The 26,959-nt window shown below is 64.3% G+C and overlaps 1 protein-coding gene across 1 annotated transcript; it reads right to left on the bottom strand.

Moving 5' to 3' along the window:
* Positions 1-20,584: 20,584 nt before the first annotated feature.
* LOC129212455 (uncharacterized) lies at positions 20,585-26,735 on the bottom strand. Its single transcript, XM_054841059.1, has 3 exons — positions 25,991-26,735; positions 24,760-25,182; positions 20,585-21,617 (listed from the first exon to the last, which is right to left on the bottom strand). Exons 2-3 carry the CDS (start codon positions 25,020-25,022, stop codon positions 20,660-20,662), a joined length of 1,221 nt encoding a protein of 406 aa, XP_054697034.1. The 5' UTR covers positions 25,023-25,182; positions 25,991-26,735; the 3' UTR covers positions 20,585-20,659.
* Positions 26,736-26,959: the final 224 nt, after the last annotated feature.

The following is a 26,959-nucleotide window of genomic DNA, read 5'->3' as shown; positions in this document are numbered from 1 at the left end:
CATCACTCCTGCTCACAGGACCCGTGGGGAGGAGGGATGTCCTCCGTCCCTGCCGGGTGCGTGGGGGGAGAGGCTGCAGCGGGGCAGGCTTGGGGAGCTGCCGAGGTCCTGCCCCAGGCAAAGGGGATCCCTGAGGCACGGCCCGGGGCAAGGGGGGGCCACCGGGGCCTGGCACGGCACGTGCCAGCAGATAAGGTGCTCACTGAGGGCGGATGAGGGCAACTTGCACCAACCCTCACAGGAAATGGTCACCGCCACGTGCCATCCAGGCCCGGTATCTGCCCGTGCACATGACCCCCACCCGCTATCGGGGCTGCGCACGCAGACCAGGGGCAACGTGGTGGGTGCTGCTGGCTCGGGCTGCCGCCGGGGCAGCCCCAGCCCCATGCCCCAGTCGTGCCTTTGCAGCCACCATGGTGTTGGGGTCCCTTTTGACACCCCGTGGGTGCCAAACCATCAGTCCTGACCTGCCGCCTCTCTCCCCGTAGCTCTCGCTCAGCCCCTCACCCTGCCTCCCACCCGTGCTGCCTTGTTCCCCCTCTCCCTGGCTCTCCCAAGCTCCCACAGCCCGGGCTCTTGCTCAGCCCCATCGCTTCCCAGCGTGCCTGTAAGAACTGATTGCTATTCAGGCTGCATCCCCCCTTTGCAAGCCTCAGGCTTTTTAAAAAAGCCCACGGTGTTGGTTTATCACACCTTCCCCCTCACCGCGCTGGTGAATCATCCCCTCACCAGCGTGCCGTGCAGCCAGGAGCCGCGCAGACCTGCCCCGCTGCAGGCAGCACCCGTGGGCTCCCGCAGCCGCTCCGCCGCCTCGTGCCGGGGGTCCTGCCGTGACCCGGCTCTCGCGGGAGGCTCGTCTGGAGGCAAAGGCACCGAGCCGTGCCGGTGCTCAGCCCCTGGCGTGCCACAGGTTTCCTGTGTCACCCCCAGTGAGTCTGTCTGTCCATCTGGGTTTCTCGATCTCTATCTGCTCTCTCCTGGGGAGCAGAGCATCCCCGAGTGCTTCTCTACGGTCCTCACTAGACACGGCCGTGCCAGCGGTCCCTTCCCGGCACAGCGCCGAGCAGAGCTTGGGGACAGCGTGAGGCCGGGTGCTCGCAAGCAGCCGCAGCGATGCAAAGCCCCACACCGCTGGCGAGATCCCCGTTTTGCACAAGGACACGTTTGCTCAGAGCATCCCCGCGGGGTCGCCGTGCTCGGGGCAGGGACCTGCCGGGCTGGGAAGGGTCAGTGTGATCACGGATGGTCCCATTGCCCTGGCTGCATGCGTGGACGTGGCGGTCCGAATCTCAGTGCCTAAATCCAGCCCGGAGCGAGTGCCGGGAGTTGGACTGCGGCCCTCGGTGCTCTTCCCTTGGCATTTTTCTTGCAGCAGGAGCCCCGGCTGGCGCTGCATTTCCCTGCGCATTAATTCATCGGGGAATGCATGGGGGAGATAAGGGCTGGTGGGGAGCCAGCGGCCGGGGGAGACGGCTCGCCCGCCCGCCGGCTATCGCCTGCTGCAGCTGCATCCGCTGCGATGACATCTGCTCGACAGGAAGTGTCAGCCTTTCTGAAGAAAGGGGGTTCATTTACGCCTGGCTTCCCTCCTCGCCTGCTCGTGGGGGTCCCCGACCTCGGGGCCACCCGCCCCGCAGCCACCCCGGGCCCCTCGCTTCCTCGGCTGAGGGCTGGGAGGAGCAGCCCCCCGGCCGTCGCTGCTGGGAAGCAGACCTGGGTGCTTTGTGGCTTTTGCACAACTTCCATGAACATTAAAAGAAAAAAAAAAATCCTGTTTTCCTGGCTGACAGATTCGTTCCTGCTTCGTGGCATGTGAAGGGAAACCGGCCCCTACTGCTTATCATCCCTGCTTGTCCTGCACTGCACGCTCCGAAAAATCACCGGCTTGGCTTAAATACTGGGAGACTTCGGGATATGGCACCATTCCTCTGGGTGCTTTAAGGTTTTGGGGCTGCTGGGGGCCAAGTTTCCAGCTTTTCTTTGCCACAGGGAGTCCGGAAACTGTTTTCATTTCGAAGCAGAGATTGCCACGTGCCACCCTGCCTCCAGGAGCTGGTGCTTTGGGGTGTGTGGAGACGCTGCTGACGCCCCCATGGGAGCAGCACCCGGCAGCAGCACCGGCGGCAAGTCCTGCCAGCCTCGTCCTTGGCCGGCGGGAATTTGCCAGGAGACACTGAGCAAAATCCCCCGAGCTGCCCCGGTGAGAACAGCACTCCGGGAAGGCCACGCACCCCGCCACGGTGCAGAAGGTCCCTCCGGCTCCCCCGGTCCCTCACCTGGGGAGCTCTCGTCTCCACGGCACCGGTCCCTTTTCCAGGGCTGGGCAGGGGGAACAGCGGTGCTGAGCCACATCCTGGGGACCTGGTGCCTAACACTGCCGGGGGATGCGAGACCTCCATGCGATGCCAAGGCCTGGGGAGGCGAGAGCATCTCTTCAGCCCCGCCATGGCACCACGGCCGCCCTCCCTGCCCCTCGCCCGGCGGGCAGCTCCGCTGGGGTTAACAGCAGGTTCACGCTCCCCTTCTCCCCCCGCAAACCAGGGGTACCCGGCTGCTTGCCAGCCCTCCCCATCCCACAGGCTGCAACTGCCTGCACAGGGCTCTTTAACGATGGGAATTTAATTAGCTTGCATTGCACTTCCCTTCCAACACCTCGCATCCCTGCAAAAATCAACGGGAGCTAGCGGGAGGCGGTGCAGCGCAGCCTGCCTTCACTCCGGTACACGGCTCGGCCCGGGAGCAGTGTCCTCAGGCTGCTTTAAGAAACCACTGAGGCCAAAATGCCCCAGCACCGGGCTCCGGCCACGTGGAGGTCGGCGCCGATCCATGCTGTGCTGTCGGGAGCCGCAGCCTCGTGGTGCGGAGGTCTGGGATCCGTTACCAGGTCCAGATGCGCCGCAGCAGTGGGGGATGTTGCGGCTGTCTCTGGCCACCTGCACCGTTTCCAAGTTCCCAGGCTAAAAGCAGGGTTCGTTATCAAGAGCAAAAAATGTGCCACCTCTGTTGTATTTCATTTCCCTTTCTCCACCTCTTCCCTGCCCGCTGCGCATCGGAGATAACAGCTCTCTGCGCCGAAGCCGGAGCACGGGGCAGGCAACGGCTTCGCCAGCCCTATCGCTGCCTCGCCGGCCGCAAGGAAATCAGGAAGTTTCCAGAGATATTTGGCCAACAAACATTCCTCCTGCCAAGCTCCTAACCGGCAGCTCGGCGAGCCTGCAGCAATCTGCCCAGCTCCCCTCGCTGCAGCCTTCCGGTCAACGGCGCCCGCCGAGCCGCCGCAGCAGCACTGTGCCCACCCGGCCCCCGGCGCCTTATCGGCGGGTGCCCCTCGCTGGGATGCACCGAATGTTGCTGTGGGTGGCAGGTCTGGGGACAGGGACCCCAGCGCAGCCCCCACCTGCAGGGAACCAGCACAGCACGATGGGGGCAGCACCCAGGGTGCACCCCAAACCCTGCCCTTGAGCCCGTCCTCGCCGCGTCCCTGACCCGCAGGGTGGGTGCCAAGAGCGGGCAGCGGGGCGGGGGGCTGTGGCCGGAGCACGGTGCCGCAGGGCTGCCAGCAAGGAGAGGGGTGTGCGAGGGGAAGCGAGGCAGAGGGCCAGTATTGTTTGGTCAGGGCAGACGAACGCTGGTGACTCAGCCGGCAGCCGCTGTCCTGTCCCAGCAGGAGCCCCCCAGGCACCCCCAGAGCTGCCGCAGCCCCTTGGCCGAGGCCAGGCTGTGGGGTGCCCCTCACCCCGTGTGCGGCTGTGCCGGTGCCGGGGGGATGCTCTGGCATGGGACCGCGGGATGTCCCGGCCATGCGGAGCCTTGATGCTGCCACGCTGCAAGTGACCGTAAGCACCTGGAGAGCCCGTGGGGTCGGATCCTGACCCCGGTGGCACAGACCTGCTGCACGCAGGATCCGGCTGCTGCCAGGGAGCAAGCGTGGGAACACGCTCCCAAGCCACACGTGAGCTGCTGACTCGAGAATGAGTGAAAACACCAGCAGATAGAGTATTTAAACCCTGAAAATAAAACCTAACCATGGCTAATTACTCATTATGGAAAGGTTAATTACAGAGCAGGCTCCAAGCGGGTCCTTGTGCCGGTGAGCCCTCCGTGCCCCATGGTGCTGGTGCCATGGGCTCGGCCGTGCCCTGGGTCCCCGCTCCCACTGGCCGGTCCCTGCGGGGATGCACCGATGGGCACCGGCCACTCGCCGCCCTTGGGGAGCACCTGCCCGCCCGAGGCTGTGTTTGACGTTGGGGTGAGCCACCTGCACCACGGCACGGCACACGGCACGGCCATGGCCACCCACCACCTTCCTCCCACCGCTGCCTCGGCCTTACCTTGGCCGGTCCTGCCTGCTGCCCTGGCCCAGGAGGGGTGGCTGTCCAGCTTGGGGGGTCCCCCGGGCATCCCAGGGGATGGGTGTCAGCACCCCGGTGTCGCGAGCCTTGCGGCAGCCGGTGCAGCCAGCCCGCTCCCACGTGTCGGTGCAGAAGCCGGGGAGGGAGATGCTGAGCACCAGTGGGGTGCAGCGGGGTGCGGGACGTCCTGCCCGCGTGGCGCCTGCCCTGCCGCGAGGGCCGTTCATGTGTTGGCCGAGGTGGCAGCAGAGCCGTGTCCCATGGCAGGGGGGAAGGTGACAGCTGCCAGGCAGTGATAGTGCCGCGGGCGGGGGGGGCCGGGCAGCTGCACCCCCGTCCTTCCCCAGCAGGAACCATCTGCGACCAAACCCGACTGCCTTCCCTATCAGCCATTCCAGTCTGACTTTCCAACAACCTCCCCTTCACACCAGCTTCACTTCCTCACTGCGAGGGGTCGGTGCGGTGCAGCTCGGCACGGGCAGAGCCGTGCAGCGCGGCACAGCAGGACCGGCACGGTGCAGCGTGGCATGGCACGGCTGGCGTGGTGCACCTTGGCACGGGCAGCATGGTGCAGCACGGCACGGCGTGGGCAGCACAGCGTGGCACGGCACAGCTGTCAGGGGTGCGGTTTGGCACAGGCAGCGCTGTGCGGCAAGGCACAGCATAGCCAGCACGGCATGGCATGGCATGGCATGGCATGGCATGGAACGGCATGGCATGGCATGGCACAGCACGGCTGCCAAGTTGCAGCACTGCACTGGCAAGCCAGCACGGCACAGCCAGCATGACGCAGCCCAGCATGGCATGGCTGGCACGATGCAACACAGCGTAGCGCAGGACAGCGCGGGAAGTGCAGTGCGGTATGGTGCAGCTGGCACAGCATGGCCAGTGCAACATGGGGACAGCTTAGGCACAGCACGGTGCAGCCTGGCACAGCACGGTGCAGCCCGGCACAGCGTCATGCAGCCCGGCACAGCACGGTGCAGCCCGGCACAGCGTCGTGCAGCCTGGCACAGCACGGTGCAGCCCGGCACAGCGTCATGCAGCCCGGCACAGCACGGTGCAGCCTGGCACAGCGTCATGCAGCCCGGCACAGCATGGTGCAGCCCGGCACAGCGCAGCCACTGCAGTGTGGCACACCGTGGCCAGCATGGTGCAGCCTGGCACAACCACACACCACAACAGCGAGGGCTCGCCCACCTTGCTGCAGCCTTGCAACACGCTGGCCCCTTTGCTTGGGGACGGCTGCGGGGACAGGGATGTCCCCTGGCTGCCGCTGCCTTCCTGAACCGCAGCTGCAACATCAGCACCGTGCACGAGCCAGACAGGCTCCCTGCCCCTGCACCAGCCTGGCTCCAGGCATCGCCCTGGCCTGCTCGGAGCTTGGGGTACCCCCCCCCCAGTGGGTACGGAGCCCCCCCTTTGCAGTCCATCCCTGCACCCCCAGGCCAGCCCTCCCCGCACTGGGGCCCAGGCTCCCCGACAGCCGCCAGCGAGAGAAACAACTTGTTAGAAAACCGAAAGGCGGCTCCGGGCTGCAGGTGGGAGGGAGGAAACGTGTCCTAAAAATACAGCAGTGCCTACACGGTCCCCGAAGGTGGCTGAGCAGATGGCGTGTCTCGGCGGCCACCTGGGCTCCCGCAGATGGTACCCGGGGCTCCCCGCTTCATGCCCCTGGCCTGGGGATCCCGGGGAGGGGACGGGGAAGGGACGGTGGGGTGTAAGCGGGGAGGAGGGTCCCCGGGGCATGGGGTGGCAGGGGTGCTGTGCTGCGGGGGCACAGGCTGCGGGACAGAGCGGGGCTGAGCGGGATGTCGCCGGCAGGGTTTGCAGGCTCTCTGCCGGTGGGACAGGGGAGGCTGAGTGCTGCATTGCTTGGTGCAGCCCGGGGCCCCAGGGGACGGCAAGTGCGGTCTGGGTGCTGCAGGGAGATGAGGGGAAGCCCCGGCACGGGGCCGATGCGCCGGGGGAAAGGGCCACACGGCTACAAACCACAGCCTCAACCCAGCCGGGACGGCGTGCACCCAGCCAGGGCTGCGCGCTTGAGAGGAGACGCTGCAGCAGCCCCCAGCAAACCTCTGCCCTGGACCCGCATCCTGCATCCCGGTGATGCTGAGGGGTCCCGGCTCCATCCTGCCCACTCTGGAGATGCCCGTGCCCCACCAAGGAGGGCAGTGCAGCCTGGCTGCGGGGACCAAGGGCTGGCAGAGGTTTTGGCTGCATGAGGCCATGGGTTCCCAGCTGCCTGTCTTGCCAGGCAGGAGGGTTTCCACCCTGGTTTCGTGACCTTGCCTCTTCCTCTTTTATTTCTGGTGGGATGGGCGGCCGCAGGCCCAGGTGGGCTTGGCATCATCGGCTCGGGGTTTTGCCAAGCCACCCTGCGGCAAGGGTGAGGCTCGCCTGCGATGGGAGATGGAAAGTGCACGGAGAATTAAATGGCAGCAGCTGCTCGTGGGGAGTGTCCTGGGGCAGCGAGTCAAAACCAGAGGGTTTCAGGGTCAGCCAGGAAAATCCCACCCAGCTGCGGCCCCGTGTCCCCCACGTCACCTGCGGCACGAGGGTTTTCTCTGCAGGCAAACAGGGGAGCACCTGCCTGGGCAGCTGCACCAGCGGCACCGGGCTGCCAGGGGATGGGGAATGCCCATTGCGGGGGAACCCCTGGGTTCCTGGGACCTGCCCTGGCATGAGGGGAACCCCTGGGGGCACGGGGTCTGTCCCGGCACAGGTGAGCCCCCTGCCCACCCTGCGGAGAGTGTGCTGGTGCTCCCAGACGGTTTCTTTCTGAGTCAGAGCCACACACTTGATACCGAGCAGAAACTTCCCCCCCAGTAAAGGAGAAGCAGGACGGGCTCCCGCCACCCCCACACTCAGAGCAAGAGAGCAGCAGGAAGGCAGAAACCCCCGGGGCCCCGCCGTGACGCCCGCCACCCACCTTCGCACTTACCGGGGCCGCACCAGCCCCGTGCTCGGCACGGCACGGCACGCTTCCCCGCTGCTTGGGAATGCCCCAGCGGGTGCCTGCTCGACCCCACGCGCTGCCTGTGCCCACACGCCCCGCTGCCTGCAGCGCCTCGCTGCCTGCAGTACCACGCTGCCTGCGGCACCACGCTGCCCGCAGAGCCCTGCTGCCTTCTCCTTTCCATTTGAGAGCGATGTGACCACCCTGCGGGGGGGAAATCCAAGGTGAAAGGAAGCCGCAGCAATAACCCGTGAGCAAAAACACCACCGAACCAGCCGGAACCAAAAAGAGACCGTCGCCTCCCGAAACGGGTGCTGCCTTTTGAGCTGGGGGGAACGGCACGGCCCGGGCTGCCTGCACGCATGCAGCTGGGATGGGGGTTTATACGCCGATGCCTTAATCTGCCTCTTCCACCCCAGGGAAATGTGGTTGCAGGAGCAAAGGCAGGAGCCAGGGATGGGAAGGGAGAGCGGCGGCCAAGCCGGGGAGACGGGAGCTGCCGAGAGTTCACATGAAACACAAAGACGAATTCTTTAAGGAAAAAAAAAAAGGAAAAAAGGAAAAAAAGAAAAAAAAAAGGAAAAAAGAGAAATCAAAGGGATGTGGAGAGGGAGATAAGAGGGAAGACAGAGCAGGGAGATGGAGGGAGCGGAGAGGACGCGGGCAGAGGGAGGCAGGAGGCGCGGGCGGAGGCAAAGCCGGGGAGCCGGGGGAGCTGTCTGGCGCGGTCCCTATCAGCTCTCTCCATCACGGTAGCCTAACCTCAAGTAGTTTTTCACTGAGATTGGAGTGATCAGGTAGGGCTGCCCTCGCAGGCAGCTGCAGGGCTGTGAATAAGCACCTGCTTATCTCTGCCCAACGGCTGTGCGCGGCTGCAGATTGCGGGGAGGACGAGAGCTGCCTGCCGGCTGCGATTTCCATATCAGCGCCCTGCAGCCGCCTGCACCAAATAAACACAACAGCCCCATGGACAAAAGGTTAATTATCAATTTTCAGAAAGGGAGAGAGAGGGGAGGGGGGGAGAGAGGAGCAGAACGGCCGTCGCCAGCCGTGGGGATGCGCAGCTGTCCCCAGCCGGGGTGCTGGGCTCTGCGCCCCGGGCACGGTGTCCCCGAGCATCCCTGGCGCTGTGCTGGCACCGCTGGGGCTTCGGGGAGGGGGACGAGGGATGGGGATGGGGATGGGGATATAGATGGGAATGGAGGTGGGGATGGAGACGGGGATGGTGATGAGGACAGGGATGGGGATGGGAACAGGGATGGAGATGGGGACGAGGATGGGTCTCTGCATGCACAGGGGCAGTGGGATTATGGGGAGATGTAGGGGGAAAGGGCTCCTCACAGTCCCCCAGCTCAGCCCTGGCTGGGCAGAGGCAGGGCTGGAAGAAGGCACATCCTCCTCCTCCTCATGGGCACGCAAGTCCCTGGCGGCTCCACTTCCCGCAGCCATGTTTCTGCGTTCAATGCCTTCTTCCTCTTACCAGAGCGGCCGCAGGCTCCCAGCTCGGCTGGGCCGCAGGGCTGAGGGAGCGATGGGGAGGGAAGAGGTTTGCCCCAGCCCTGCGGGAAGGGAGAGGCGGGTGGTGGCATCCCCTTCCTTGTAGGTTAGAGCCGGTGACCACTGGGGACCCTCACGGGCTCTTAATCCCTGTGCTTGGGGCTTGCCCCTCGCTCCTGCCGCTTGGGAGCAGGATGTTCAATGGGGCCGAGGGTGCCGGTGCTGCCCTGCTGTTGCCCACCCTGCGCCCCATGCTCGCTCAGGCAGGTGCCATGGGGCTGGGAAACTCCTGTCCCGCTGCAGCCATCCCTGCACTGGGATGGTTTTCCCCTCCTGCAGCGTGGTCCTACGCTGAGTACACCCCGGCCGGGGAGCACGGCCCCATGTGCACTTGCGATGCTTTTGGTGCTCATGGGGAGACGCGGAGCCCAAAAGCATTGCACGGGGTGGCAGCCACCGCGCCGCCGGGAAGCCTCAAGCCCACATGGCACCAGATTTAGCCACCAACATGCTCCTAAAAATAGCCGGGAGCCGTGAGGCTGGTGAGCTGCATCTGCTGCAACTGGGGGGGGATGTAGCGCTCCACGTCCCGCAGGGCTGGGTGCCCAGGGCTGGGGTGCAAAGGGCTGGCCACAGGCACGGGAGGATGCAGACATCCCTGTGCCAGCATGGTGCCAGGGACAGGAGGACACTGGGATGGAGAAGTTGGGACGGTCCTAATCCTCCAAGGAATCAGATGTGCAGCCGCAGCTAAGAGTATTGGGGGTTAATCATAGTTCACACTTAGGCAGGGGTTTTGCAGCTCTCTCCTGATGGATGCTCGCAGGACCCTGGAGGGGTGAGGAGCTGGGTTTCGCTGGGGGATTTGGGGTGAGAAGTGGGGGGCAGAGCTGGACCTTAGGGATCCACAGTGCCTGGCAGGGACCAGTGGGGTCTCCAGTGTAGCCCTGACCTGCCCCACATCCCAAGAGGGGTCTGGCCTCTGGCTGGGAAAACGTGCTAAAAATACCGGGCTAAGTATACAGGGGAATGCAGGCGGGGTGCGAACATCCCGGGCCAGAGCAGCCAGAGCCTCCCCAGCTCTGCCCCGGCCCCCCCAAGCTAACCCCAGCCCAAAATACTAACTGGGGGCCCATCTGGTGTCCAACTGATGAGCACAGATGTGTTTGGGATTTCCGAGCCGGCTGGCAGCCGTTCAGACCTGTCGTGAGCTGCACCTGCTGCAGGATATTTTCCCTTCTGGATTTAATCCCCCCGCCCTGGCAGCCCCAGGCACCCCCCGGGCTGGGCGGGCAGTGGGGAGACCCCCCCCGGTGATGACCCTCCTGCTCCATGCCCATCCCCACCAGAAATATGGATGTGGAAGCAGGAGAGGGCTGAATTAAACATGCAAGCAGGGAGGCTGGCATGGGGGAGAGGGGCTGTGCGGTGCCCAAATCTCAGCCCCCCCCCCAAGAAAATGCCTGGAGGGGGGGGGTGTCAGAGACGCCCTCCCCCAGGATGGATTTCACCACCGCCAGGGTGTTTTGGGAGGACTGAAGGGGACATCTCAGTGAGCATCACCGGCCAGCCCCCACCACAGAGACCTGAGCCTTTCGTTACAGGCAACAACCCCCAAGCAATGCTCTCGGGCTTGGAAACTTGCCAGTGCATTACCCAGCCCCCCAATTCCCTCCCTCCACACTCCCCCCCCCCCCCAAATTAACGTGCCATTATTATTTTTTAACAAGGCTCTCCCAGATCAGATGTTGACCCCTGTAATGATCGTGCAGCCTGCGGAGGGAATAATCGGCAAATCCCCTTTTAAATGAAGGCCTCGCGGAGGGATTAGGAGCGAAGGGGTGGCCTTTCCCCCCCCGGCCAGGGGCTGCCTGTGCAGATATGCAGGGCGGGAGGAGGCCTCGTCTGTCCGTCTGGCCCGTCTGAAGTGGTCCTGTGCGATAGGGAGTGATTAGGATTAGACACATCCAGGATGAGAGTTTTTTCACCAGATAGAGATGATAATGGGACCCATGGGGAGGATTATGGTCCCTGTCTCTCCAAGAGAGCTGCCATCTGCGTATCCGTCTCCTGACGTGTCTGCTCTCCCGATGCACCCAGCCGGACGCTCCCTCATCCATGCCGGGCCCCAGGATGGCAGCGCTGACCCGCTGCACCCAGAGGGGCTGGGCCCCACACCCATCCCCACGAGGGTTGTGTGGGAGCAAAGACTTGGGGTCATCCGGGCTGGGAGACGTGCTGTCCTGTGCATGAGCACAGCACCCAGCATCTCTGCATCCCTGCACCCTCAGGGCACCCAGCATCCCTGCATCCCCGGGGCACCCAGCATCCCTGCGTCCCTGCATCCTCAGGGCACCCAGTATCCCTGCATTCCTGGGGTGCTCAGGCATCCCCCTGCATCCCCAGGGCACCCAGCATCCCTGTATCCTCAGGGCACCCAGTATCCCTGCATCCCTGAGGCACCCAGCATCCCTGCACGTCCCTGGGGTGCTCAGGGCACCCAGCATCCCTGCATTCCTGGGGTGCTCAGGCATCCCTGTGCATCCCTGGGGCACCCAGCATCCTCCAGCATCCTCAGAGCATCCGACATCCCCACATCCCGCTGCATCCCCAGACCATCAGGGCCATCTCTGGAGCTGCGCTGTGGTCATTGCCTCCCCGAGGATCAGGGAGAGGTTCCCAGCTCCTGCCCTAAACACATCCCAGGGCTCTGAGCGCCGCGACTCAAAGCCGGCGGCACTGACGTGCGGCTGGGGAGCAGCGTCTGACAGCCGTGGGGCTGTAAAGGATGGCACGTGGGAAAGCCAGGCCAGGAACTGGAGGAAGACAGGGCAAAAACCCAGCCAACGTGTTATCAGGTCAATAAAAAGAGGAAAAAAAAGGTCTACAGAAGTTGTGGTTTATATGTATTTAGGGACTAAGCCCCACAGCCACTATTTTCCCTTCTAAAATGAACATGGCTCTCTTGTTTGTGCTCGGAGACATGAGGATGGGCTGTTCCTCACAGACGGGGCCGGAGGGGTGCCCTGCCCGCTGAGCGGTGCCCAGCTGGGGCTGTGCCTGGGGACACCGTCCCCATGGCCGTGCCAGCGCCAGCGGCACAGCGCCGGCAGGGTGGTAAGGGTTTGCTGCCCTCAGCATCCTCCCGTGGGCACTGAGGCGGACTCAGGGCGCTCAGCCAACGCTGGCACCCTCCCACGGGGTGACATCGGGGCTGCCTCCTAGTTTGGGGCCACCTCCACACACCCGGGATGCTGGCTGGGGGACAGGGTGACATACCCCCGCGACGGCGCGGTGCGAGGCTTGCCAGCCCCTGGCCTTTCCCATCCCCGGAGCGAGACGAGCGCTGCCGCCCCGTCTGCCGCAGGGGAGAGAGTGGTGAGAACTGGCCCGTTCCCATCGCTCGGCACCGCCGCTCCCCGCCGGCAGCATATTTCCCTGCTGAAGTCAGAGCTGCCCGGCAAAACACCCGGCTCCTGCCAAGCAGCGATTGCACAAACATTTCCTATTTGGGATGTACGCCCCCGTCGCGCGCTGCATCCTCGGCTGCGATGCTCTCACCGGGGAGGCACGGGCTGAGCGCACACGCGTGTGCGTGGCCGGCAGCATGGGTGAACGCACACGCGTGTCTGCGGCCAGAGGAGCTCCGGTGAAGGTTGGAGCTGCTGCGCCCACCGTAATTATACAGAGAGAGCGAGCGAGAGAGTGGCATTTTGAAGTTTGGATAAAACTTTAATTGAAGTCTTGGCTGCCGTTAATTATATTAAAGGCAGAGTGAGTGATGGGCTTTTTATTAGTTAATGAGGATTTTCATTTACCAGCAGAGGAGCCCTTTGATGTTTCCAGGACTAATGGCTGTTAAATTCAACTTGTTTGCTTTGCCGGTGGTGGAGGGCGAGGGGGAGCCGGAGCCGCTCCAGCCACGATGCCCACGGCGCCCGGCAAACGGTGCCCAGGGCCAGCCGGGAGCCACGGGCCACCGCGGCGAGAGGACGGGGATGCACACAATGGGAGCCGAAGCTTGTCCTGCTCCCGACGTGGATTTTTACAGACTATCTTTAAAACCTGTGGCAGGCTGCAACCCTCCTCCTGCGATTAGCATTTCTTATGATTATTTCGCATTCATTACCAGCGGAGCCGAGAACCAGCGCTATACCCCATCCGAAATCATTTGCAAATTTCTTTGCATCACTTTTCCCACTCTTGGAGGGGAAGGGCTGTACAAACAGTTTGCCGTGAATATTCAGAGCCCGGGATCGGGGAGGCGACGCCATCCGTGCCGGTCCCGCGCCCCAGCCACGTGGCCGTGCGGCTGCTCCCCAGCTGGATGATTTGTAGCACTAATCAAGACAGAGCGTACTTTGAATTTCAAATGCTGGCAGGGAAGAGCCAGGCAGGAATCTGGGCTTTGGGGAATAGTCAGGAAGAAAACGGGTTTGTCCTCAGCCTCCGCCGCAGGCCCTGTGCCGGTGTGGGACCCCTCTGCCCCACGGCGCTCGAGTGGGCTCTCCCCCCGTGGCACGGCCCCAGCAAACCCAGCACCTATTTAAGCACGGTTTGGGGTGCTGGCGAGGCCGGTGCTGCCCCGCGGCGTGGCGGGGGCTGTGCCAGTGGGACATGGGGGGGTGGGGGTGGGATGGGGGGGTCGGTCCCCGGTGCTCTGGGACATGGGTGGCAGCGGGGAAGGGACCCTCTGCAGCAGCACCATGATGGCAGTGAGGGACGCTCGTGGGGCTGGAGGGGTGGCGGGTGCTGGGGGGGACACACCGGCTGCTGAGCCACCCCCCCAGCTCAGACCCAAGGTTGGGGACCTGTGGGGCAGCAGAGATTGTCCCCCCTGGGGGGCCACGCTGTGTGCGGCCGCCGCAGGGCAGGAGGGGCGGGGGGGGGCACTCTCCCGGTAATTACCCCTCGTCCTTCCCCGTCACACTACGTGGGGGGAGCCGAGGGGGGGACAGCTTAAGCTATCAATGGTCCTGCCTTGATGGGAATAAAATATGCACTGAAAGACATGAAAATGGAGTAAATAAAAGAGATAAAAATGGAACGATCAAGCCAGCAACTTCTCCTCCTCTGATTAAAAAGAGGGAGCGGGGGGGGGAGAGGGGATGCGCTGAGCCCTTGAAGAGGCAGCTGCCGCCACAGCCGCAGCCCTGATAAAGGGGCTGAGGCAGCCTGTTTGGGAGAGATAAAGTGAAGTCCCAGCGTTTACTGTCCTCAATCCAAGCCTTACCATCAATATTAATACAGCCTGACAAACTGGCGTTTAAGATAGAATAAATATAGACTGGTTCTGCTATTACCTAGACCTTATTAATCTGCTTGGAGGCATTTAAATGCCGTTAAAAATATGGAGTTTACTCGCTGGCACTTCAATAGCTTTACAATCCATCAGCGTTTTGTTTTCCACCCTCCTCCTCCCCTTCCCAAGGTGCTGTCTGCGGGTACCCGCCGACCCCCGCCACTCCGGGCAGGAACCGGGGACCACGGTGGGGAGCACCGAGGTGGGAGCTTTGCTGCGGGATGGTGGCAATGGCCAGGAGATCAGCCGGGGGCATCAGGGCATGGAGGCACAAAACCCCCGGAGCCGGCAAACAGAGCATCCCGGGTCTGGAAATCCAGGACCCGCGTGCCTGGATGCTCCTCGCTAGGAGAAACTCGGGGCTCCCGCACCCCAGTGGTGCTGGTTTCCCAGAGGCTGCTCCCAAAACAGGGGAGCAGCCCTCCCCAGAGCCCTAATTAGCTGGGGGCTCGTCAGCGAGGTGGGGAGGGGACCCCGCTCTGTCTCCTCACGACCAGCAGTTGCGCTCAGCCCCCCACCACGCTGCTCCGGCTGCACCCCGGGGTGCGGCTCCTTCGGCAGCGCCGCGGGCAGGGCTTGGGCAGCCGATGCCCATCCTGCCTCCTCTCTTCTGATCCTGCTCCCACGGCATGGGTGCTGGGCTGCCACGTCCCATGGCACCCACGTGCTCCTGCCCTGCCAGCCCCGCGCTGGAGATGCTGCATGGTGGCACTGCGACATTTTCAGGTGTCCAGACTGCTTGGTGGGTGCCCAGCACCCTTTCCTGGGCCATCCTGTTGCCTCAGCACCCAAAGGGTGATAAGGGCAGCCCTGTGAGTGCTAGGTGCATGGCAGGGGCACCCTGGTACGGGGATGGATCCTTGGGTGCTATGCACACAGCAGGGTCATTGTGGTATGGAGCAGGACCCATGGGTGCCAGGTGCATGGCAGGGGCACCCTGGTATGGGGCAGGACCTGTGGGTGCCATGCATAAGGCAGGATGCACCCCGGTACAGACCAGGACCCATGGGTGCCAGGCACATGGCAGGGGCACCCTGGCACGGGGCTCCGTGCGAGGCATCGGGCACAGATGGAGCGAGCGGGTGCGTGTGCGGGGCAGCGCGTGGAGCGAGCGGGCGGCTGGGAGCGGTGCTCATTAGACGTGTATTATTCATCGGCAGCTTCTGTCGCCTGCCATCTGTTCCCGGCTGCGAGTCGGGCGGGCAGCAGCAGCCTAACGGGGCTGACGCGGCCCCACTCCTGCTGTCACACCTGGGCTGCCGCGAGAACCCGCATCGCGCCGGGCCGGCACCCGCACGGCAGCTGGGTGGTGTGCGGGACGTCCCCGCTGTCCCCTGGAATGATGCTCCACGGGGCGGGTGGGCACCCATGGGGCACCCTGCGGGAAGGGGTCCCGCTGCGCTGGCTGGCCCCTTGTTTCCACCAAGCTCGCGCTGCACCCTGAGCAGCACCTTGATCCGCCCGCCTTTTGATTCAAACACTTGATGAACTATGTAATGAGAGCGCGGCATCCCTGCAGGCTCCCCAGCGAGCTGCCTGGGCTGAAGGTGAGGTCCCAGCACGGGGGACACGCATCATCCCCCGTCCCCTCCCTGGTGCCTGCCCCATTTCTGCCCCTCGACTGCATCCCGCAGCTCACGCAGGAGGACCGGAGCACTCACCAGGCCAGGAGCTTGCTGCTCTAAATTGATAATTGCCAGGTTTTAATTACTCGGCAGCCAAATGACCTTTTGCATCTGCCAGCGAGGCCATGAAACATCTCCCTGAGTGGGAGCAGACGTGCAGCGGGGGACGGGAGGGGGCTGCCACGGCCACCAGCATCACCCGGACCTGCGGGTGACGGGGACAAGGCCAGGGGACGTTGTGTGGAGGCTGAGCATGGGGACCCCCGGACACCACACGTCCCCAGCGCTCCCCTCCTGTTGCAGGCAGGACACCGAGGAGCAAAGGGCCGTGTTCAGAGCCTGTTGTGCAGCGTGGGGGAGCGCGGCTGGACAGACCAAGGTGTCCGGGGGCAGAGAACCTTCACTGTCCCCGAGGCGAGCTGGGGACCTCTAGCCATGGGCTGGCGTTGCCCTGGAGGGAGCATCCCTGGGGCAGAGCCGGTCCCTGGAGACCCAGCACGGTGCAGCATCCCCGGGGCAGAGCCGGTCCCTGGGGCCCCAGCACGGTGCAGCATCCCTGGGGCAGAGCCGGCACCCCAAGGCTCCAGCCCCGTACAGGGTGCAGCGGGTTACCTTGCACATGCAGGGTCCCTGCTGCCCCTTCACTCTCCTGAGCTGCCCCCAGAGCAGCCTCATCCTCCCTCTTTCCCTTTTCTCCTAGAAACAAAACCAGCCTTTAATAAGGCAAATCCTCCACGGCTGCCGGCAGCTCGCCACGCCGTGGCTCGGCAGAGGCCAGGGCCGGCCGCAGGACCGAGAGCAGCCCGCAAACCGGGCACGACCCCTGCCTGTTCTGCGCTGCCTGCGCCTCGCTCCGCGTGCTCCTGCCTGCTGCCAGCCTTCGTCTCTCTCTCCCGCAGAAAGGAGCCCTTCTCCTGGCGATAATTACTGAAAAGTTCAGTGCCGAGAGAGACGGAGGGGGAAGAGATGTATTAAAATGCATGTGCACAGCTTGGGCCTTGCAGCAGATGTTGGCATAATTAGAGAGGAAAAAATTATGAAATTAATTTGTGGTTCAATGTAAATTTTGGCATTGGGGGGAAAGCGCGGTCCCGCTCGCCTCCCGCGCGCCGCCGCTGGCACACGCTCCCTCACCCGCGTGCACCAGCACGCACTGGCTGCTGCCGGGACCGTGCCGCGGGGAAGCCGGGGGAGCACCGAGCCCAGCACGGGGGGTAACGTGATGGGTAATGCCTGCCCTTAGAGGTGCCTCCTGCTCCATCGCATCGGGGGTGCCGAGAGGTGGGCCACCAGCCCAGGGAGATGGGCTACCAGTCCGTGTAAATGAGGATACGAAAAGAGGAGATTTGGGGAGAAAAAGTAAAAAGCGGAGTCCAGCGGTGGCCGTGGCTGGTATTTCTGTTGGCTCCCACAACCACACATTTGCTAACACGCTCAGCGTCACGACCGTCTTGGGGGGCCCTTCCCCTGAGCGGGGACAGGGCTGAGCTGTGCGAGGACCGTCCTCATACGTGTGCTGGTGGCATCCCAGACCGCGCTGAGCACAGGGACCGGCCAGACAGAACTTCGCTTTCCCCCCTCGGCTTTTCCCATCTCCTCCTCCTTTGGGAGCTGGAGAGGAACTAATATCCACCGCCTCCCCCCAGCCCCGGCCCCCGGGAGGGGACGCGCGGGCTCAGGTTAATGTGCCCATTGATCGGCAGCATCCTCCGGTTACGGTTGCTCTGCGCCGCGTTGCACCGGTGCCTATTTTGCCGTTGCTGGTGCGTGATGGATGGCCTGTCTCGGGGCGGGCACGACCCTGCCACCGCCACCCGGGAAATCGGGCTCAGCCCTGCGGGGCCGCGGTTGCGCTCGGCTGGGCGGCGCGGGGAAACGGGGGGCTCTGCGCTGGACCCGGCATCCCCACCTCTTGCAGTTTGCATTTATTTGCAGAAGTTGGGGGGCGGGGGTGTCCCTGAATTTGCACTTCTGAAGGAGAGGGGGAGCTGCAGGAGGCGGCTCCCAAAGGTGGGGATGAGCCGACGCTGGGGCTCGGGGAAGCTGCTGTCCAACCGAGAACCCCCAATAGCTCAGTGTACCCCCAAAGCACGGCCCCAAGCTGGAGCAGAGAGCGAGAGCATGCCGCAGCCCCCAGCACGGCCCCAAGCACCGCTGGGGAGCCTGGCGCTCGCGACCCCCTGCCCTCCCTGGCTCTGCGGTGCCGGCATCCCCGGGCAGCCAAAAGCACCGGGACCCCGGGGAGGGGTGTGGGCAGCCCCCCCAGGTGCCAGGGTCTGGCTGCAGCCACCTTATCCCTTCCCTCCTCTTCCTCAGCCGCTTGGCCAGGGCTGGCCCCACGGCCTGGGAGTCGTTCCCACGTCCCAGTTAATCAGTGCGACGAGGGGAGATGCATCGTTACCACTTAACGGAGCAACGCTGAAGGCTGGGCAGCGTGGGGGTGCTCTGGGCATCACCGATGGGGAGAAGCGGGGTGAGAGCCCGGCAGCGACCCCCCCGCACCCCCTCGACCTCCTCGCGCAGCGCTGAGCCGAGCGGGTGCGACAGCCGGGCACGGGCACCCCGGGCACGGGCTCGTCCTGGTGCCCGTGTGCTGCTGGTGTGAGTCCATCTGTCCCCATCTGCTCCCCCCCGGGCTCGGTGGGACCAAATGTGGGTCGTGGCGAGCGCGGGTGACACACCGCGGTGCGGCCGGGGAGCAGCTGATCCTCCCGGGCTGCGAGGGGCCGTGCCGGCGGCTGGGATTACCCAGCTGCTGCCGAGCTGGCGCAGGGACCATCTCCTCCAAAAGGTTCCCTTCCAAGGGATTACGGATAATGCATCTGGAGCAGCACTCGCTCATCCAGGTTTGTGATTTATCTGAAAATCAAATTCCAGTAATCTCGCCTGCCATCTGGCCCCTGCGGACACGCGGCCGGCCCCGGCCCCAGGCGGGAGGCAGCCGGGAGCGTTGGGGTGCGGGGCTCCACGTCCCTCCCCGAGCATCATCGCCGTGCTGCCACGGGGAGGGCGGAGCAGATTTCAGGGTCCCTTGGGGTGACGTGGGACACCCGGGGCGATAGACGCCCAGGGGAGCCTTTTTGGAATGGTGAGGGACGTGATGTGCCAGGATGCAGGCAGGACCCGGAGAGCTCAGCCCCTCGCAGGGACGTGGGCAGGAGGAGGTGATGGGGAGGAGGTGGGGACCCCTGCCCTGCCCAGGGGACACGCTGGCGGCAGGGATGTCCCAGGCCCCAGTGGGGAAGGCAGAAGAAGGCAGGATCCGTCCTTTCCCCCCCACGGGGAGACCGCAGGCTGCAGAGCAGCCCGGGGGGCCGGGGGCCCCTACGCTCCCCTCCCCGCCCCTCGTTCCCAGCTCATTAAGGCTCTCCCATTATTCTGACATTTGTGCGCGTCACGTACCGGGAAGAAGTAATTTACTTAGAAGAAATTAAAAGTTCATTTTAATTGAGCGCACACTGCAGTATGCAAATGCGGGGCGCATTATGTACACTGATGCAGAGACAAAGGCTGTAATCAGCTGTTAACCCTCTGCGAGCCGGCCCCACGTGCCGCGGCAACGCCGGCATCGCTCCAACCACACCGGAGACCCCGTACCAACATACGGGGTGTCCCCTGGTTCCGCAACCTGGCGGTGCGCACGGGTGCAGGATGAACCCCTTCTGCATCTCTCCACGTCGTGCTGGCTCGGATAGAGGAGCCGGACCGGGATGCTGGCGATGAAGGCTGTCGCCCAAATTATTGGGATGTGCTGGGATGGCTCCACACCAGCGAGACGGAGTGGATGGGCAGGGCGGGGGCCTCTCCGGGGTGGGGGGTGATTTAGCCTTTTTGGGGAGCCTGGATGAGATGAGGATGGAGGTGTGAAGCTCAGATGAGATGGGGATGAAGGTCTAAAGGATAAAATATCGCTCGTCGCATCTGCGACCACCCTCAAATCCAGCGGTAGCTGGATTTGAGGGTGGTCGCAGATACGACGAGCTGATGATATTTGCAGCATCCTGTTGCCCAGGAGTTCCTCAGCTGTTTGGTTTTGGTTTTTTTTTAAGGCTTTTCTCCTTTTTTTTTTTTTTTTTACTACCTGTCAGACCTGAGATTTTTTTAATGGCAGCGCAAATGGAACCGGTTCGCAGATGCGAGATGACAGCCCGCTGCAGGAGACAGACAAATTACCTCCAACCTCGGCTCGAGACACCCACAGACTCCCAAACAAAGGGAGACGGCGGCGGGGAGCGTAACGAGTTGTTGGTGCTCAGCGACACTGCCCGCCCCGATCCGTGGGTGCTGTGTGGGTGCGTCACGTCTGCGGGCACCCCATGCGCACCAAGGCCGTGAGCCACCCTGTTGCAAAGGGCTGTTGGGGATGGCACGTGCCACCCGTAATGACGTCATATTATGAGTGGGTGATGCTAAAAAGCAAGGAGGATGCTGGGACAGAGCTGTCCCCTCGGAGGGGACACACCGACAGGGACAGGGTGCGGTTTGCGTGGTCCCAGGAGGGGTGATGCTGTTGGGCATCCCCGTGTCTGCCCGGGTTTGGAGCTTGCACCTCCGCCCCGGCTGCCCTTCGCCTGTCCTGCGCTCCCAGGAAGCTGCAGCCCCAGTGCTCCCAGTTGGCTCCCAGCAGCAAAGGCAACCAGGGTGGTCCAGCCGGCCGCAGCGCAGCGGGGAGGATTTAATTGCTGCCACGTAACCTTTGCATCCCGTCCCACGTGCCGGCCGGGCGCCCGGCTCTGCAGCTCCAGATGGCACCCGGGAAAGAGTTAAGTCCGCTGTGATCAACAGCAAGAAGCAAGTGGTAAACAGTTTTTCTCTCCCTCTGCTAAATTAATATGCAAATTCTCCCCCCCACCCCCCGCTCTTGCTTCGAAATTAGCGAGGTAGAATGCTTGGGCTAATTATGCATTCAAACGAGCAGGCTTCGTTAATGTGGCACTAAGAGGAGCCTGAAAATGATTGTGAGACGATGAAATTGAAATTGGAGCACGGCACTTCTAATGCATCTGGAGTCACTCTTGCGTGCCCCGGCAGATGTAACCTGGCAGTGACCGGCAGCCCCCGCCACCCTGCCCGCACCCGGGCACCCTTGCCTGCAGCACCCACGGCACCCGCAGCACCCCACAGCATCCTCCTCCTTCTTCTCCCCTCCTGGTCCAAAACCATCGGGGTTACAAGATTTCCCAGCCCAGGGATGGAGGGGTGGGATGGCCCCCCCCACTGCAGAGCCAAGCCCCGTGCACCCAGAGCTCCCAGTGTGGCGCAGGGCTGGGGCACACGTCCCAGAGCATCCCCGGGACACGGGGCAGCGGTGTTGGGGTTTGGAGCGGCGGCGGAGCAGAGCAGCTCCTGGCACAGCCCTCGGTGGGTCCATGCGGCTCCCGCTGGGTGATGTCACCGTCAGCCTCCATGCTCGCACGGTCCGGAGCACAGCTGGGGGCACGTTTCTCCTCCGCAGGCTGAATCCCTCGCCCCCGAGGCAGCCGGCAGGGCCTGAGCGTGTTTGGTAAAGCTCCACGTGTCCCGGTGTTTGGATGGCTGAACCTCCAGATGGATAAACCTCCTCCTTCGCCCGGACACGCTCCTGGGGGTGCCGTAAACCCACGGCTGCAGGGGGGTCACAGGGGGGTTCCCATCCCCGTCGCCACGTCCCAGCGGGTTCGGTGCCCAGCAGTCGTCGGCACATCCCGGCAAGGACCGGGCCGGCAGCACATCCACATCCATCACATCCCGCAGCCCACGGCACGGTCAGGCGTGAGCCCCCGCCCCGGGACCGTCCCACGACAGGGCTGGGTGTCACGGTGGCATCCGGGGCCAGGCTGGGGGCCGCTCGATCCAGGGTGGGCTCGTCCCCTGAGGAAGGCAGCACCCACGGGGCTGGGGACCTGCAGAGGCAAAAGCGGGAGAAAAGGCTGAGGGTGACAGGACAAATAGGGAGATGTTTTATGCTGGGAGATGTTTTACGCTGGGAGATGTTTTACACCAGGAGATGTTTTATGCTGGGGATGAGCGGCCGCAGGCTGCGACGGACACATGGGATGACGAGGGGTTCATGGGGAAACCGGCTCAGGATGTCACCAGCCGCAGTCTCTGCTGGGCTGACTGCTCCCCGCTGTCTGCACGGGCTCGGGGTCAGCCACGCAAGGGCTAAGCCCGGTTTCTCGTGAGACCTGGCAGCACCGCGGCCGCAGACGCCTCTGCAGCCCTGACCCGACAGCCGCAGCGGGACCAGCCGAACCGACCCCCCCGCCGGGCAGCAGAGATGGATGTTGGTGTTAAATATTCATCAGAGGCGTGGATTTTACTGGAACCGTCCATTAAGAGGTAATGCACAATCCGCAGCGTGCTCCTGGTAGCTGGGGCACGCCGTGGCCGGCAGCCGGGCGGAAGGCGGCGGGGAAGGAAGACGGATGCTCCGGAGGAGGCTGCAGAGCCGTCAGCCAGATGCACTGTTAGTAATCAATGAGGATCTGCAGAGTTTAGGTGCTCAACCACCAGGATTAAATAGAAGAAATAAATAGACGAGGAGATGAATAGTCCCCCAGAAAGGAGGGGAAGGAGTAGGGGAGCAGCAGGGATGCTGACCCTTGAGGAGAGGGTCCCTTGGGGCGTGCAATGGCACGGTTTGGTCCAGAGGGATGCTGAGCGAGGGATGCTGAGCGCTCCCGAGCACACACTTTCACAGAGGAGGCCGTCGGGCTCAGAGCAAGCAGCCCTCCCCGCCGCGTGCCCGGGCAAGGCTGGGCCGAGGGCAGCCCCTGGGCACCGGGACCCCCCGCAGCCGGCTCCGCTCCGCAGCGTGCCCCGGGGTTGGGGCTGGTGCGCGGAGGGGGTTGTTTTCCCCCTCTCTCCGGTAATTTTTCCCTCTGACTATGATGCATAGCGGTGCTAATTCGGCACGTTGCCATTAATTCCAGCACAGCTGCCGCTCTCTCCCTCAAGGCATTTCGCTAATACTCAGCTTCAGAGCCTCTCAGCAAATTAACATCATTTGTTCTGCAGAACATGTTTTATTTCTACACTACATGCATAGCTTATTACTCCGCCAGAAACTCGGGGTGTGCGGGGAGGCAGCGCCGGCGGGTACGGCCCTCCAGAGCGAGCCCCGCTCCCCGCCTCGCCGTGCCCGTCCCTGGGCACAGTCCCCTGTGCCACCCTGTGCCGCCGTGCCTGACCCGAGCTGGGGCTGCAGGTATTTTCTCCCGGTACCGGGATGCTCCGGTGCTGTCGGTGCAGCCCGGGCTGGTGATGCGAGGTGGGATGGTGGCAGCGTGCGGCATCAGTCGCTGGCTTGGCATCTCCCGCATCCCCCCGGCATGACACCACACCTCGGGGCAGAGGGATGCTCCCGCATTTTGGACGCATACGGGACAGCGGTGACAAGAGGTCCTGAGGGGCCAGAACCGGAGGGTTGGGCGCTCAGCACCCGGAGCAGGAAGCCCCGGAGGTGGCTGTGGCAGAGACGTGTTCCCTCGTCCCCATGCGGCACAGCAAACCTGCGCCCCAGCACCCTCCTGCTGCCCCCCACGGCCACCCCGTGCCCGCCCTTCCCTCCTCGGGTTATTGCTCTGGCTGATTAATGCCTCTGGAGTTTCGGTTAACGATCTTTGGGCAAGGAGGAGGAAGAGGCGGGCATGCTGGGCGGGTGGCTGTGGGCAAAGGGACCCTGACCCCAACCCCCCATCACAGGGCCAGGAGGGGGCTTGCAGGACGTGACGCCGAAGGGTGCCGGGACCCCTGCGCCGGTGGGATGGCTCAGACCCTCTGGCAGCAACGCTGGGCTGGAGCAAAGCGTCTCCCACATGGCCCTTGGTGCTGAGCCCCCCGGGAGATGCCGGGGCAGCCGGCGGTGGGTGCGAACCGGGCAGGGTGTCACGAGCCAGGCAGGGTCTCCTGCCCATCGCCCAATAAACCATAGCCCCCACCGGCGATAATATCAGGTCTTTTGCTTTGATTAAGGTTATTTAAGCTTTTTACCGAAACATAAAACCTGATTGTTTGCATAAACAACCTAATTGGATTATAGTGCACAGCATTGCTAATGCTGCGGGCTGGCTGGGAGCCGGCGGCTGCGCCGGGGCTGCACCGGCAGACGGGGCCTCTGGTTCTGCCACCCCCCAGGGCAGTTTTGGCAGGGGGTGGGTGAGACAGCTCCGTGCTGGGGTGCGCAACCACCCGCTGCCCCTCCAGCCATGGACGGACCCTGCCTCAGGATGGGTGACGGCCACGCGGGGTCACCGGTGACCCCAGCACACGGCCCTGGCTCTGCCCTTGGTGATGCCTCGCCTGCAAGGGGAGAGGGGACGAAGCCCCCCGCTCCGGCACCGCCTGCCAGAGGAGGAAGAGGAGGGAGGAGCGACGCGAAGGTGCTGAGCGGGAAGCGGGGGGTCGGGAGCCCCGGGCGGGTGGCTTTGCAGGAATGCTGCCTGCACAGCGTTTCCATGGCTGGGAGCTGCAGAAGGCTTTCATGGCAAAAGGCGGAGAGGCTCCATGAATATTTCATTAGGAAAGCAATGTGGTGTGCTGCAGAGAACATCTGGCTGGAGTCCCTGGAGACCCCTGCCTTGTGCAGGAAGCAGGAACTGTGAAATATGGAGGAAAATGAGGAAGAGGGGGAGACAGGGGGGGCGTCCTGTGGCACGGGCAATGTTCCTGCCCCCCCCTCCCCGGCCCCATGATGGGCAGCACGGGGCTTCGTCCTCCCGTGAACGGCGGCCCTGGGAGGTTTGCACGAGGCGGCGAGGCTGCGGTGGTGCCGTCGGGCTCCTGGAGGGACCTTTTCTGATCCTTCTCCATTGGATGTGTTGGGGAGCCGGCTGCAGCACAGTCTGTCCTTCGCAAGCAGGGTGCTGTGTTTAATCCCAGTATCCGATGCAGGAATGGGCAGAGCTGCTCCTCCAGCCTGGAGTTGCAATGCACAGCCGGGCTGTGGGGTGGCCGGGAGCGGACCAGCCCAGTCAGCAATGCCTGAGCATGGGATGGGATGGGATGGAATGGGACGGGACGGGACGGGACAGCTCCTCTCACCTTGATCCACATCCCTCCCACGGAGATGCTGATGCCCTCAAAGGTGGATGCTGGGGTGTCCCTGGGGCTGAGCGCCTGCCCTGGCTCCTGCAGGCGATGGGTGCTGGGCGCTGAGGATGCTGAGGGAGGTTTGTCCTGGTGGTGTTGGTGCAGAGAGGACGTTCCCAGGCACAGGGGTGCTGCCGGGCACAGCCCGGGTCCTTCAGGGATGCAGAGCAGCAGGCAGGAGTCGGGGTAGCGTGAGGGCTCGGCATTGCCACCATCTCTGTTTCCCTTTGGTGCCGGCTCCTTCCACCGGTGCCGGCCAGGTTTGGCGCTTGGGGGCCCGGCCGGAGCCCTTTGCCTTCGTGTGGCTGCCGGCAGAGCTGCGAAGCCACGGCGCTCCTGGCACACTGGCATCTGCTGCTGGCTCCAGCGTCGCTCCTGCACCATGGGACAAGCAGCACGCTCACTGACCCGCACCAGCACGCGGCAGCATCGGTGCTGCCAGACCGAGGGTCTGCCCTGCACCCTCCCAACACCCACCCGCACCCCCAAGCCCACGTGACACCCACCCGCAGCCCCAGCCCCTGCAGCCCGCACCCCGCGACCGTGACCCCTGCATCACGCGGCTCGTGGCCGCGGGACCGTGAGCTTCCCAGCACCTCTCCCCAGCGCCCTTCAATCCTCCCCTTCCCTCCTCCTCCTCCCCAGCATGGCGGTGGGTGCGGAGGGCTCTCTGCCCACCCTCCCTTTCCCCCTTCTCGCCCGGCCACACCACTCCCTCATCCCCAGGCTCGGCTCCGCGGTAGCCCCGGTTTGGGAGCAGGGGACGGTTCCCGCGTGTCAGCCCTGTCGGCGGCAGGACTTTGGCTCACGCCCTCCCCGCTCCGCCGCGGCCGCCCCTGCCCGCCGCCCCGTGCAGCTCCAGCACCGCCGCCGGCAGACAAAGCCCAACCAGACAAAGCCGCAGCCTCCCTCGCCGGCCCCTGCGTGCGCGGCCAGGGGACGGCAAATCCCCCTTCGCAGCCACCGGCCGAGCCCGGCTGGCACCCGGAGCCCTCGCCTGCCTGTGCCAGGCAGCGGCTGCAGGCAGCAAAGAGCTGGCAGCGCCGCGGGACAGGCCGCGGGCAGGAGAGCGGCGGGACGGCCGGGGAGGCCGCGGGCAGCCTGCATGGGGCTGAGCCATCCAGGGTGCGCAGCCCCGGCAGCAGACACATGCACACACAGCCTTTAAAACGAAGACAAATACCTCTTTCCTCTCCGGCTCCACCGTCTGCTACCTGTCCTGCCTTGGCCGCGCCGTGCCTCTGCCGCGCCGCCCGTCCTCCATGAGTCCCGCACCGGGACAGGCTGCCAGACCCTCCTCTCCGCTGCCGGCGGGTTTTGGCCCCGCGCTGCCTGCTGGCGTTTTGGCAGCGGCAGCCTCGCCGCTCCAGCGATGGCATGTGTCCATTATTTTTTTTTTTTTTCCTCTCTCCCTTTCACAATCCATCCTCCCCAGCCTTCTCCGCCGGTGCCTCCGGAGCCGCCTGCGGTGCCAGCTCGCAGGGAAATTGGCAGCGAGCGCGGCGCAGGGATCCTCCCGCAGCTGACGGAGCCCTGCCAGGCGCAGGCAGCCCTTCTGCCAGCCACCAGCTTTGGCATGGGGGGCCGGGGGGCCGCGGGGGGCTGCCGACACTTGGCAGCCTTTCCCCAGCACCGCGCGCCCCAGCCGCCGCCGCGGCTCCGCTGCCAAAAACCAAACAGTGGGGAGAAAAAGGGGAAAACGGCAGAGAGAGGAGCTGGCTTCGCCGTGCCCGGTGGCGGGGGACCCGCCAGGGGCCCCTTCCTTTCGCCGCGGCCGGCTGGGCGATATCCTCGTCCCTCGGTGCCGGCGTCGTGTGGGGAGGCTCAGCGCTGTCTGTCCCCACTCGTGTCCCCAGCGCGGCCGGGAGAGCCCATCCCAGGGATGGCAAGCGCCGATGCAGCCGGGCTCGGCGATGCTGCGTGGCGAGCACGGCTCCCACAGACACACCTCTTACCCAGCATCCGTCTGCCGCATAGGGGGGCCCGGGAAATTGGGAAGGGGAGAGCGGAGGAGGGACTTCTAGCGATGGGTGGGTGATTTTGGGGTGCCCTCCATCTGCGTGCCGCTCTGCATGGCCACCTCAGCATCGTGCAACGCGGCATCCCCACCCCGTGCCGAAACCCTGGCCCCGGCAGCGCAGTTGAGCCGCGG

Source organism: Grus americana, chromosome 13 (genome assembly GCF_028858705.1).
Source record: "Grus americana isolate bGruAme1 chromosome 13, bGruAme1.mat, whole genome shotgun sequence".
Lineage (NCBI taxonomy): Eukaryota > Metazoa > Chordata > Aves > Gruiformes > Gruidae > Grus > Grus americana.
Note: the sequence above shows the minus strand (reverse complement) of the source record. Positions and strands in the feature narration are given on the sequence as shown.